Source organism: Cyprinodon tularosa, unplaced genomic scaffold, assembly GCF_016077235.1.
Source record: "Cyprinodon tularosa strain WSP-4 unplaced genomic scaffold, ASM1607723v1 ctg93, whole genome shotgun sequence".
NCBI lineage: Eukaryota > Metazoa > Chordata > Actinopteri > Cyprinodontiformes > Cyprinodontidae > Cyprinodon > Cyprinodon tularosa.
In genome coordinates, this window is record NW_024039707.1 from 1,212,887 (window position 1) to 1,227,572 (window position 14,686).

General features: G+C 38.7%; 1 protein-coding gene across 5 annotated transcripts in view; it reads right to left on the minus strand.

The window, feature by feature from the left end:
* Positions 1–276: 276 nt before the first annotated feature.
* The window catches only part of LOC119776386 (serine/threonine-protein phosphatase 2B catalytic subunit alpha isoform), a 129,163-nt gene continuing 114,753 nt past the window's right edge, over positions 277–14,686 (minus strand). The window contains exons 10-15 of one of the 5 annotated variants that reach the window (XM_038274772.1): positions 14,582–14,653; positions 12,639–12,665; positions 9,495–9,579; positions 7,792–7,889; positions 5,449–5,478; positions 277–580 (exon numbers count right to left, since the gene is read on the minus strand). In XM_038274772.1, coding sequence (XP_038130700.1) covers positions 372–580; positions 5,449–5,478; positions 7,792–7,889; positions 9,495–9,579; positions 12,639–12,665; positions 14,582–14,653 — 521 coding nt within the window. In that variant the 3' untranslated portion in view covers positions 277–371. Of the gene's footprint in view, positions 581–5,448; positions 5,479–7,128; positions 7,427–7,791; positions 7,890–9,494; positions 9,580–12,638; positions 12,666–14,581; positions 14,654–14,686 lie in introns of those variants that run through there. The other 4 variants (XM_038274773.1, XM_038274774.1, XM_038274776.1 and 1 more) reach the window with 4 other exon arrangements.

Consider the following 14,686-nt stretch of genomic DNA (forward strand, 5'->3'; position numbering starts at 1 on the left):
GGGTCGTTTAAGAAAATAATAAAACAAACCAGACAACTCTAAGGTCTCTCTCTCTCTCTCTCTGTTCCTGTTTTTCTCTGACGGACAGCGATGTGAGGCGCGGACAGGCGCTCAGAAATATGACCCGGCAAATAACTTAGCAGACTTAACTAGGAACTAATATTATGAAGGCTTTTTAAAAGACTAGACCCCCCCCCCCCCCCCCCCCCAAGTTTCAGCCACAGCTGCCTCCTCCATCGACACTCCAGCCCCTCCCCCAACGTTCTTCTCTTTTCCTTCAACCTTTGCGTCTTCTCTGCAGTGGCGAGCCATGATGAGGCTGGGGGCCAGGCAGCCCCGCGGGCCGAGGCGGCGCTTGCTGCTGCTGGCCTTCACTGGATGTTGCCTCCACTGCCGCCACTGGTGCTCCCTTTAGCATCCGTGCCGTTTGTCTCCGAAGACAGGGCCCTGTTGAGCGAATTGAGGCTTGCGTCCAAAGGCAGGGCATCCCGCCGCGGTGGCATCCTTTCGTTGATGCGGTCCAGACCCTTGGCCTCCTCGAAGCTGGTGATCTTATGCTGAGGGGAGAAGCCTTTGATGGCTGATGAGATGTGGGGGGGGAAAGGTGAAAAAAGGAGAGGACAAGTGACAGGAATTAGGAGCGTTTTTTATGCTGAATAAAGTAATGAGAATCACTTATTTATTAGAAGATAACTAAATAAAGCTCATCTTAGTTTGATTGTGAAAATAAACTAAATAGTATTGTACAAATGAAAAAATAAGAAATAATCTAATAGGGGCAAGAGTTGTTGCAGGAAAAAAAATAAAAAATACTACAGCCACCCTTTTTTTATGATGACTGCAAGACAAGACCTTTTAAAAGCTTCAAAAAATATCCCTATTCATGTTCTTGGGTAGAGTTAAATGAGACATAAACGCATTTTTTCTTCTTTATAAAATTCCTGGCAGCTTACGTTTTTTCTGACCGGACCCCTGCATTTATGCTGCTATACGATTAGGGTGCTGGAAGGCTTTTCATTTCTTTTTACTCTCCATCGATGCATTATATGCATTACTGGTAATCTTATTTACCTTCTTGCACTACAGCTCTGATAGACCTGACCTGATTTTTAAATTTGTGTACATTCTTTTAAATGCAACAGCACAATCAATTCAACCTAATTGTTTGCCGTGCCTCTTTCGCAGAAAAAAAATAATTGATGGATCTATTCCTGCCACTCCCTCGGTGTAATGAAGTAGTGAAGGGGACCCCAAACGTCCAGGTCATCACATCACAGATTGAAAAAACCAAAGGGAAAGAAGAAAATTCACTTTGGCATTTTTTTTGTTGTATCTCCTCCAGACATCTTTTTTTTTTATTAATCCCCTGGCAGGGGAGGGGCAGCCTAGTGGGTATGGTCACTGTGCTCCGGTTCCACAAGTTCAAAGTTCAAGTCCCACTCCCGCGGACTGCCACTCCCTGTGCAAAGACCCTTTACCTCACACTGCTCCCTGGGTGCTGCCCCATGGCAGCCCACTGCTCCCCATGCGGATGGGTTAAATGCAGAGAGTTCATTTATTTGCTTTGTACTTGTGACAATGTAACGGAAATAAAGTAGAATTTTTCTTTTTGCTGCTTCTAATTTCTCACCTACTTTGATGAATACATAGATTGAGCCATGGCTTTGTGAAAAAAGTAAAGCTTTGTGTTCTACAGAAGGTGTCAAAGTGCAGGGATTCTGTTAAATTAGCATCCCGTTTCCTAGACAATGTTCTTGACCAGACTATTTGCTGGTTTTAGCTATCAATGTTCTCCTTTAACTCTACCCAGAAAAATCATATAGGTATGTTTAAGAAAAACGGTGACCTTTTATTGTTCTTAACTTTTTTTTTTTTAACTACCCCCACAATAACAGAATTTACTTGATAAAAAAACAAATAACAGGGTACACAAAAGGATTGACTAATCCCTCTAATCCTATAACGGGGCTGCTGGAATCAGGGTCAACAGGTTTTCACTTTACTACCAATCCATGCTTCGATGAGCACCTGTGCAAAGAAATCTAAAATATATGCAACAGGTTGCACCGCAGGTTTAAAAAAAAAAAAAAATCTTGTGTTTTTAGGCAGTAAAAAAAAGAAGAAGAAGAAAACAGGGCTTTAAGGCAAAGCCCGCTGCAGAACGCCTGAGGACCCCAAACGTCCAGATTGCCCTCATCACGTCACAGGTTGAAACAACCAAAGGGAAAGAAGAGAATGATCAGAGACAGACAATAAAATAAACTAAACAAACAAAAAACAGAGAGAGAAAGAAAAAAAGAGTGGAGTCCACTGAAACACTCACTACCACAGAATAGAAACCACGTTGAGACTGAGCCCACGGACAGAAACATTACGGACACTTTGGGTGCTAACTACTGGTTTAGTCTGTTTGGAGCATGCAGCAATTAGGGTCTACCAGGAGCTATGAGGGATGGAAGTTACCACAAGATCTCAATGGAAATGTCATGTTTTTGTTTCATCACTTCCACCCCTCATAAAGACTCTTTACTACTAATAATAAAAAAAAAAGTGATGACCCTTTATTAAAACGAGAAAGCAGGGGCGACATTTTCTACAGAGGGCACGATGAGTAGCGTAGTTGTGTTGCTGCATAGCACAGGTCAGACACAGGTTATTAGCAGCTCACAGGGAGGAAACACGACACAGCAGGGCCACAGGAGACCGACATGGAGAGAGAGAAGCAGAGAAGAGTCTGGACACTACAGTGGACTGTCCTCTGTGGGGTTCAAGAGGAAGTACCGGACAGGTTCAACGTAAATAGCAGCTGGCGCACTACTATTTAGCTCGCAGTTGAGGTTGTTCTTGCGCAAGCAGAGGAAAAAGCGATGCAAATCATTCAATGGGAGAATCTAATGTAGATTTCTCCCCAGGAGCTTTGGATTTTAGCTCTACATCATTTGGAAGATAAATAAAACAGCAACAACAATGCACAACTGCTTAAGCCGTTTCAAAGGGGACGTAACATTAAGGGCTTTCATAGCAAGATTTCATAAGGATGTGTGTGTGTGGTGGGGCAGCAAAAGACAGACTATAAAACAAATTAATCATCAAAGGAAGTGTGATTTGAATGAGGTGCAGTTTTGGATCTCCTCCAGAAACGTAAGACATTCTTTCAGACTTTTAAAAAAATTGCTGAGGAAAATTTTCCTAAAGGCTCCATGAGGGAACCTTTCTGGAGGTTTTTCTTTGGCTGCTTTCTGCCCCCGACCATTTCTCAGGTCTCTTTTTGGTTTTCTTTAATGCTTTCCTGAAAAAAAAGGATTTTATTTCTTTTCCTGATACTTTTCGCCTTCTTTCGCATTTAAACACAGTTTTTGTGAAAATATTGATTTATATTTTTTAAAAGAATATGAAAATTTTAAAATCCTTGAAAGAGAAACAAACAATGTTTAAAGCAATTAATTAACTTTAAATACATGTTCTGAAAACAACACTCTCTCTCTTCTTTCTTAGGCTATATTCATGCTGTAGGTCTTGAAGCCATATTCAGATTTCTTCTAAAATGTTATTTTCTATTACATAAATAGGTGTTATGGTTTTTATAAAGTATCCAACGAAGACCATATATTGTGTCTAGGGCTGCAACTAATTATTTTAAATATCGATCTATTGATAATTTTTTTGATCAATCGATTGATAATTGGATAGCCGAAGGTTCCTTAAAGAAGACTTTTTATGAAATTGAAACTAAAACTTTTCCACTGGAGGAGTTCTGGATAGAGCATGTTGACAGTTTCTTTTTTTTATCTTAAATGCAAAATATTCATATATTTTTTATAATCTTTGTATAATTTTTGCTCTAAGTAGGTTGCTCTATCAGCTAAAGGCATATTTTACACTCTCTATACTCCAGTTAACGATTAATGGATAACTAAATTAGTTGACGATTATTTCAATAATTGATTAATCACGATGAATTGTTTCAGCCCTAATTGTGTCCCAGATGCTTTGGTAGAGATGGAAAAAAAAAATGTACGTACTGCATAAAAATAGAGTGAAACTCTGTATTCTGGTATTTTATGGAGCTTCCTAGAACAAGAGTTTTATTGCAATCCATTGTGCAGCAATGAGGCCATGACAAGTTGGGTAATGTCTTTGGCGCTGCAAAGCTCGTTTGCATTTTACCCTCATTTGAATAGTTTCTATAAAAGCCCTCCAAATTAGCTTTGGATAGGATTTCCCTCTGTATATTAATGATATCTAACATGTTGCTCTGAGCAGGATATTCACACTTGTTATCCATCTAGCTAGCTGGAATCACTTCCTGCAGGAAGGGGCTTTGATACGGGAGGACGAAAAGTGATGTCAAAGTTTCATCAAGTACAAATTAATTGTTTAAACTGGAAGAAAACGTGCTCTAAAAGGTCACGTCTTATCTTCCGGCCTGCAGTGGGATTCCTTAGTTGGAAATGCATCATTTTAAACAGATAATAATGTTTTGTGCAGAACTGCAGAGCACTACAAAACAGATTAAATGAGTATAATTTAAAAGGAAGTGAAGGAGACGAGTAAGAACTCTTGCTTTTCTAAAGATCCTTTAACCAAGAGATGTTGGTGAGATCTGTGAATGTGAAAAGGGCAAATCTCTCTAAATCCACCAAAGTAAAGTAATTCTCTTTAAAACTGTAAAAAAAAATTATCTAAGAACTGGGCTGGTTTAAAAAAGTCAAAAGAGGAAATTAGAAAGCCATAGCAGGTATTAATCTATATCACAATAACTGCTGCCTGCATGAAAAGAAAATGTAATTAGCTGCAATTTAAAACTTCTGCACAGTCCTACAATGTTTCGCCATCTTTCTGACTTGATAAGCCTCGCTTTTTTTATTTTATTTCATGACCTGTAGCCCTATATGAAGTAGGGAATAGGCCAACAGCTCAAGCACATATTTAGTTGTATTTATTACAGGTTAGCAAGAGTTATTAATTAGATAAGCAGTGTAAATTCACAGTAGAGCTTCCAGAGGAGCTGATAATACTAATGCGTTTACACATTCCTGCATTTATGGGAGTGTAAAAACGCACTTTAAGTGCAAATAAAACTGTATATAAACTAACTTCATTCAGCAGTTCTTCTGAAAGGTGAAGCAAACATTTTCAGTCACAAACTGTCGTTTAGCTTTGCGCTCACCCATAAAATAAAAGATAAAATCAGTGGTGATCTGTGATCATGAAATCTCTGCCATGAAAAGCCCGTCCCGCTTTAAAACATGCGGCCACATGATCTAAAGTACTTACATCTTATTCTACGTTGAAACTACGCACAGCTTGTTAGCCCCCCCAAAAAAACACACTCTACTCAAGCACCAGCGAGATGAATGTAAAAAACCCACCAAACCCTCCCCTCCCCTCCCCCAACTTTCTATTGCCATGAAAAAGCAACAGAAGAGGGCGGCCAGACCCATTTACCTTCATCAGCCTCAATAGCTTCAACAGTAGCTGAAGAGAAGAAGAGGGGGGTTGCAAAATGAACGAGAGAGGTGAGCAGGAGGAGGTCATTTTGTCCCAGGAACAAGTCAATGAGCAGCAAAGACAGCCAATAACGACAACAAAAGGTTAACGGCATCTCCACATTTCAAGACAAAAAGAAAACGAGGATGTTAGCAGAGAGGAGGGGGTGGAGGAGGAAGAAAAGTATCAGCAAATATCATGGAGGGAGGGTTAAAGTTCTTCAAGAGAAAGCGTTAAACTAGTGAATGGAGCGACAGGAGAAAATAAAAAGCAAATAATCCAGGAGGAATAAACATTTAGAGAAAAGCTGACACACACACACAAAAATAAACACTGTAAAAAACATTATGAAACAAGTATGAAGATGGGAGTTAAAAAGAAAGGTGGAAAATGAAGCAGCTGGAAGACATTGGTACAGCGCAGAGGTTTATGATCACACTTTATTTAAAGCTAGATTCACCATCCTTCAATGCATTATATCAGAATTAGGACTGAGTTTGAAGGAAAAAATAAAAACACCTTTCAGCCACTTACCAACTACCAACCGTCATCCTGGGAGACACATATTTATAGCAAACACATCAAAGCTGCATAGAGTCGACTTCACACTAGCAGTGGAGGGACGCTGAGGTTTACAGACAGGAGACTAAAGCACAAACGTCCCAGAGGATGAGTTCTAACTAAATCATCAACACACAAATAAAAGGCGGCTCAAATCACAGGTGTTCAGCTGAATGAGGCGAGCAGCAGGAGTCCCACTGTTAATCGGGTCTAAACTCATTAGAATAATATGATTTTATAAAGTGTTTTATTAGCAGCTTTACGCTAACAGCCTTCGAATTAAACCTCTTATTGCAGCAGCGTAATCTCACTGGAGGTATTAAGATAAAGAAAGCTTTATTGTGAGAACATTTACTGAGAGAAGAATCCAACACAAATTAACTTTATCTCTTTAAATGAAATGACTGATGTAATAATTATTAAAGCCCTGATCGATCCCCATTAAAACCTTAATAAATTAAGCTTGGTTTGAACTTTATACTTTAAACTTCTTTTAGATGTATGAGAGAATTCAGGAACTTTTAATAAGTAGACCTGACAGTTTCATTTATAGTAACTGCTCTTCATAATGGAAGAAAACAAACAAAACTGGATAACATGTCCTTCTGGTCAGGAATCGTGTCCAGAACAACCTTTAAGGGTTAGGATGTGGAACGAAAACGTATTTATTTTCTACTGTCAAAAAACACAAAACAAAAAACTGTGGAGTTTCCTAAACTAAATGATTTGAACCTGAACTGACTGGTTTATAAACAATGTTTAGTAAAGAATGAATGTGTGAAAAAGTACCTCAGTTAAGTATAGAGGGGGATGTGTGATGCTGTGGGCCTGGATTCTCTTTCAAAGCCCCTCAAAACATCAATTTTCTTGAATTTATCATCAAATTACAACTAATAAATAAAACTATTCAAACAGCTATGTTTTTAACTCAAAATATTATTTATTCAATTTATTTCTAAGTAAGAAAGACGGAGAAAATAAATCTTTTAACATTAGATTTTCCATTATAATTTTAATATTAAGCTACTGTTTTATTTGTCCCTGTTTTTTTATTTTTTTTTCTACAGATCTTTTCTAGAGAGCGAATGAAAACGATGGTTGCTGTTAATCTAATGAAACCCACTTATAAACAGAGAACTCTGTTTTTATTTACAAAACCTAAAATGAATAACTATCCCTCTTCTCTTCACAGGTATTTCTAATATACTCCTGAATAAAGTTTCAACAACCTGACATGATCGCTAAGATCCACCTTCACAGATCTGAAAACCAGACTGTGGTCAAACTGAATGTACACACACACACAAAGTAAATAAATAAAAAACACTGATGAACACATAACACAACGAAATACTTGCACAACAACCGAATGTACCTGCAGTTTCCAGAGAGAAAAGGAGAAAAGAAAACACATGGGTAATATTTGAGTAAAACCAGTGGAAGAGAGAAAACAGGGACTGGAAAACAGAAGCAATAACGCAGGACGTTAAGAGAGGACACATTCAGGAAAACAATGAAACCAAAGAAAATATGCTGAATGTAGCTGGTAGAGGAGGAGACTTTATCATCTGTTTAACAAACACAGGAGGGGAAAGAGTTCAATTTATTAAATATCAATCAAGGGGAACATAAATCATACTTTAAATGCGGCACTTAAACCTGTTTAGGGTTCCTTTGTGGTGCAGCTACTGAAACCTGTGGCGGGGGGAGCAAAGGTGGGGGTCTCAGAAATGTTCTTACCATTCTGCAGCTTCTCTTTGCCACCGGACAGCACTCCGCTCGGCAGCATGCCTGTCGGGGTCAGTCCCTTCAGCGTCAGCACGCTCTCACTCTCCTCTCTGAAACACACGGTAGAGAAGGCGCTATTATCAAGCTAGCTGCTTCCACTGCAAATCAGACCAGGACAAGAATTTCAAATCGTTTTCAACCGTTAAAATAAATGCTATCCTTAAATATCTGGGAGAGAACGGATGTTTCTGATCATCCAGCTCAAAATAAACATGAGTTTCATTTTAAGAGAAGGAGCCCAAGAGTACAATGCTGCCACCACCATGCTTTAGTGTTAGTATGGTTCTTCAGTTGGGATTTTTCAAACTTTTTTAAGATTGTAGCCCTATGCATGCATTTCAATTTGTAACTTTCACCATTAATTTATGATGGATGTATTAAATGACAGGAGGAAGAAAGGAAGGACACAATAAGGTTAGGATTCAGTGAAGAAGACACGAAAAGAAAGAAGAAAGAATCAGAGAAAACTATGAGGGAGAGAATTAATGGAAGGAAGGATTGACACACAAGGAGTAAATAAAACAGAGGTACAGAGAGCAGGGAGGTCACAATATTTAGGTAGAAATACAAAATTTGTCATCCAGGTCATAGTCATATTTTAAACTTGGAAACCAAGTCCAGTGGATTGTTTTTCAACTTTATTGGAATCCCTTTTTCATCCCTATCCAAACCAGGAATCAATACAATCATACCCCCTGTTCTTCTGTAGGCTTTAGGGACACTTCTACTAAAACCTGGACCTTTGCTTTGGAAGAAAAAGCTTCTGTTGTTCAATTTCATTCCTTATTCTGACATAGAGAGAAAACAGTAGATCGTTTTCACATACAGAGCAAAGAAAACCCCAAAAAACCCCGAAACAAAACAATAAATAATAGTAAAGGAAAGGCAGCAATCCAGCTTATTTGCACCCTATCTACCCAATTTCAATCTAATCATTCCACCAATTGAAGATAAAACCCCACACCTCTTTTAATATCGGCAAAACCTGTGACGCTCAGGAATACCAATAATACCAGCAGCACTTTAACTTCCTCTCAGGCATACTGGATTTACTCTACCTGATTAAAGGTGTGAACTCTAGACTAGAGTTTTCCTTTATTTTTTATATTTTTTTACCTTTTATAGCAGAGAATGAAATAAGACACAGCTATCTACTGCGCTACAACAACTAGAACCTTAAGAACAAAGAACTAGATTATTACGATGTTTACACCCTTCCTTTTACACAGTTTAACAGTGGATGAAAGGATATGTAAAGCTAAAACATAGTCAGTCGGCCCCAAAGCGCAAAGTAAACAGAGCAGTGACAGATTTACAGCAGGGACACTCTCCCTTAATTTATTTTCCTTCCTCTCTCTAACTGATGTTGGCAGCAGAAGAACAAACAAAATCCAGTTTTAGTTCTTAGTTACAGGCTTCTTTTAAGATTTGAAATCACAAAAAGCAGGAGAAAACTACCAGGGCAACGATGCAACACTTTGTAAATATGGAAAATAGCAGAGTTCTTTTAATTGGTCTAAGAAGACGAGTGTTTAATGCATTTTTTAGCCCCTAAAACCTGGTATTAGCTCAACAATTAGAGCTAAGACGACTAAGACAAGGAGAAAGAACAGCATTTGCTAGCTGAGGAGTAGAAGTTGAGCATGTTTGCGTACCTGAGCACAGAGAATACCCTGGCCATCTTCCCGATGGCTCGGATCTTGTTGCGGATGACTTCCTTCCGGGCAGAAGCAGTGGCACCTGGAGAAAACAGTCACAGGTCACAAAATGATGCCTCCATGCAGCTCAAAAAAAGGCTAGAAACCAAACGTATTGTCTGTAGTGTCTTCAAATCTTTTAGCATTTCTGATTATTTATTTTCCAAAACCTTCCTCCCTAAAAATCCTGTCCCACAGTGTGTGCTGAAGATGCTACCTAGTACCTGTCTTTGTTATCTAAGGGTAAAAGCAAAAAAGGACTAAATAAGAACTTCAGTAACAAAACATTAATCAGTTTTTTTCCCCTCATCAGGAAGGAAGGATTGATTATATAACATATTTGTATAGTTAATCTTAACTTCACAGTCAAAACCAACTGTTATTTGGTTCAAAGCCGCTTAGTTACAGCAGCTGCACCTCATCCAGAAGATCATGATTTTTAGAAGTGATAAAAATCCAGTTAAATTAACTACTACCTTACTGTGGATCCAGATTGTTGACATCAATTTGAAATAATGGTTGGCGTTAAGGTCTGCATCACTTTAAAGGTGTTTAGACTAGTTCAGATGTGTTGGAGAGATCTTATCCATCCAAACTGAGTGAGGTGAACAGGGGTGAATCTAGAGGGGGGGGCAGGGGGGTAAATTTAATGGACTCTATGCCTAACTCTACTACTTCCTGAACTGAAGTCATATCTTTTGATTCCTGTCTTTCATCGCTGGAGGAACTGATTTATCCAGGTGCGTCTGGCACTTGTTGTCATGGTAACTGAGGTCAGGCACACCTGAATTAATCAGTTCATCCATTAGAAAATGACAGGAAAAAATTCAATTCAATTCAGTTTATTTATAAAGCACCAATTCACGACACATGTCATCTCAAGGAATTTTACAGTTCAACCAGATCATCCAATCAAATTGATTCAAAGTTTTCTATCTAAGGAAAACCAGTTGATTGCATTGACTCATTGACTCAAATGATACTTGCAAAGCTTAAGTAGCAAGGGCATCATGTAAATCTGCTCCGCCTTCAGTGATTTATTCGGAAAATAAAATGTCAGTTTATTATGAGGAGTATAAATTGACCCTGAACTGGTTTGGGTGGGTGTTAGTTTTAGGCTACCCCTCAGCATACATTGGTACCTGCCTTCCCATTGTTGTGAACATTTCCTGGAAATGCCACAGGAGGTAAACGAAGTTGGAGACCCTTCAAAGCCTTTACAGCTAGATGTTTAAAAAGCTGGACCCCACTGGACCTTCCAAATGATAAAGGACTGTAGAAAACTGGCTGCTATTAAGCCAACTTCAGTCTCAATCCCATTCTAAGTGTTTGGTGTCTTTTAAAAGCCAGGTCTTTGCCATACAACTCAACATGCTGTTGATGTCTGTGGTTGAGGTGCGGCTTGTTAAGGAACAATCAGCTTAAATGCAATAGTGGCGTCCTGTAGGATTGTTCCACCAATAATATGACTAAAACCTTCCTAAAACCTAACATTACTATGAAGCTGATACAGGCCAACTTTCTATCAGCTCAGGGATGCAAGATGTTCCGTTGGACCATTAGTGTAGAGAAAAGTGCAACATGTGAAAACCATGATGCTGTTATTAAGTCCCAGAATCAGATTATGTAGAAACTTTACCGAAAAAAAGATAAAACACATCACACTGGAGCATTTCTCAGCAGTGGGTGCAACCATGCCAACCACCTCTGTTATGTCTCCTCTACCCTCATATTCCCCAGATACGTGTTAGTGGTGCATCCTCTGTAAAAACAACCCGCTTTGTGTCCAAACATGTCTGTTCAGCAGGTTTAGACGACCCCCATGCTCTGTGGATTTTCCTGTGCTGTATTATGGTTGCGATGGTTCAGAGCTTGGAAAAAAAAAAACTTTATTTATTGGTCCCGCCCTTTCGAGTTTAAGTCCTCCAGAGAAAAATGAATGGAAGAGATGGTGAAACTGAAGGGTGAAGAGCTTGATAAAAGATAGAACTAATCATCCTTTTAAACCTTTCTCAGTAGATGTTTCTAAGAACGTCTGATTTTCACCTTAAAGGGTCCAAGTCACATAGCCTGGGTGCCATTCCGAACTTAGTCCCGCCCACAACGTTTGAGGTCAGGAAGTTCGGTCTGGCATTGCTCAGTAGTAGCGTGAGTATGCTCGCACAATATCTGGCGGGCCAATCAAATTGTCAGGGCGGGCTTTATACGATGATGGACAGATGATCAACAGTAACGTAATCAACCATGTGACCAAAGCGCGCTAGGGTGACAACAATAATGGCTGCCGCTGGAGAGTTTAGGTGAGTAGATTCTGCTATTAGGTCTGTTCTAGAAGATATCGACAGCAAATTAATTTTAAAAGAGGAACAGATAAACGCGATCAAGGCTCATCTTCTTATTCTAGTCATATTCTGACTAGAATTGAGTAGGACTACGTCAGGCTACAAGTCACATACTATCAATAAAAATAAACACCAAAAACAATATGCTCATGTTAAAAATTAAGCATTACACGACAAGCTTACTGTGTCAATCTCATTCTTTTTTGAACCCGAGATATTTTTTTGCTATTCAGCAAACATTGATGTACGCCGTCGCCATCTGCTGGCAGTATTTGCTCCTACATCCATCAATACCAGCCCTATTCCTCTTCCTTTTTACTCCTACGATTGAAAAATAATAATTTCTTCTTTTTTTTTGTGGAGTGCATGCACAGCATTGTACTTCCAGTCACATGTTCTTGTGATTTTAAATACTAAAAACCAACAAATGGACAAAAAAAAAAATGTGTAAGAGACCAAAATAAAATATAATAATCTAACATGGCGCCATAATTTAATTTAAACCCTCTGAATTAAACCATAAGTTGTTACCAGTGTAGAAATCTGCATACTTAAAATACGTGACAGGGCCCCTTTATAAGCATCATCTAGCTTAAAACTGGTTCATCTTACAGTCACACATCCTCCACCTTGATGAGCTTCACCACAACGATTCAGGACAAACGTTAGACTGTACTTTTAAAGTGTTAGTTAACAAACAGCAAAGGCAGGAGTCGTAGCTGCTGCTGCAAACACACACCGGCTCACTAGTGTTTTGTACCTTTTTTGGGGGGATATATTAGCTGTCCTTCTCATGAAACAACCCCAGAAGAGAAGACAAAGAAGGAGGACAGAGAGATCAGTGGATGGCCGCAGAATGAGAGATGAACAGAGGGCGAAGGAAGAGATGAGAAAAAAAAAGCACAGCAAATGAAAAGGAAAAGTGATGCCTTGAGCACAAAACTCTGCAAAACATGAAAGGAAACAAAGAAATTAGATGAGTAAACCAAAGTGGTGACCATATTTCAGCATGAGACAGATATAGAGAGGCAGAAAAGAGAGGAGAGCAGTGAAGATGGAGAGGAATCGTAAGAACAGCAGCAGATAAAAAGAAGAGAAAACTAGGGGGATTGGAAATGTTGTAGTGAGCGAGGAAAGGAAATAATTCAACATTTCAAAAGGGCAGCACTGAAAACTTACAGAAAAGGATTTGAAATGGCTTTAAAAGGGATGAGAAAAGACAAAGAAAATAAATTAAAAGCAAAGGCCATAAAACAGGTTAAGAGGACGGTCAGGATGTGGAATCCAGGATATGGATCTGAAGTTACCAAAATTACTCAAAACTGATGATTATGGTGAGAACTGTTTTTATATTTTAAGCACCAGCACTCACTTACAAACTCTTGGAAAAAGTATTCACCCCCTTTAAACTTTTTAACATTTCACAAATAAAAAGCAACATATAATTCTGGCGTGGATAGAAAAAGATTTAGGATTTGTGTTTCTTTTTTTACATTAAATATCTGAGATGTGTGTAGAGAGCATCTGTAATCTAAAGTTTTCCCATTTCTTAATTGGACTGAGGTCTGGCCTTTGACTAGGCCTTTCGTTATAATAATTTAATTCATTTTATTGGGTCTATGGCTGGACGTTTTGGTTCCTGTCACTTTGGTTCCTGACATTTTGGTTCCTGTCACTCACGAAGGTTTCTATATAATCATTAAAAAGTTATTCTAAACACCAGCTCTCAACCAAAATAAGATCAGATATTTCTTTTCTGTTATCCTCTTTTATAGGTATTTATTTTATCCGCTTTAATGGCTGCTAGGATTATTCTTATTGATGATGTGTGAGTCTGTTAAACCCTAATATGTTTTGGATTATTTGCCTTATTTGTTCTATGTAGATTCTTGCATTCTTAGTTTTATTACCTTATTGCAATGCTTTCTTTTATTGTTTTTCATTGTATTGCTTGCCTTTTACGTACTGCACTTTGTTTTAGCTTTAGCTGGTTTTAACCCACTTTATAAATGTGTTGATAATTTATCCGAACTGCTCCCATATTTCTCCGCTGCGCTCCTGGGTCTCCATGATGCTAGTTGTTCACTTTATAAAGTGGTTAAATAAGTGCACAGGGAGGAATATACACCATTTTGGGACCTTTTACATTTGTAGGTGTATCAGAGAAAAATTCGCACATCACATCAACACCTGTTGAAGAAGATATGGAGAATAATTTTCCTTTCCCTACACAGTGAATCGATGCTTTATAGAAATCTATCACATTAAACCTTGGTAAAATTAATTAAGCTTTTTAGGTTTAATTTGACAAAAGGTGGATAAGTTCAAGCACGTGAACAAAGCAACGTTTTGAATTTATAAATATAGATATTTTATGAATTTTAATGTGGCAACACTGAGCGCCATGTCCGTGTATGTTTGACACTGAAGCCGTGTGAGGAGGAGGAAAGGGCAGCAGCAGGAAGGAGCAGTGAGATCATTTCCTGCTTGCCTATAAGGGTTGAAACAGAGTGGAGATAAAGTAAAACCTACGATCATCCAACAGGGTAAAAGCATTGAAAACCTACAGCAGAACACTACGGATTAATAAAACACAATAAAAGTTCAGATCTGTGGACTTTAACCTGGGAGGGAGCTGCAGCTTTGGAGAAAACAGAAAAGTAGAGGAACGTCTCCCTCTGGTGGAGCTGAAGCGGTACTCACCGTCTAGCTCTTCATCAGTCGTCAGCTCGTCATTGGAGCAGATGCTCAAAACGTTCACAAGCATCTCAGTCACTATAGAGAAAGAAAACAAATGCATAAAATGGC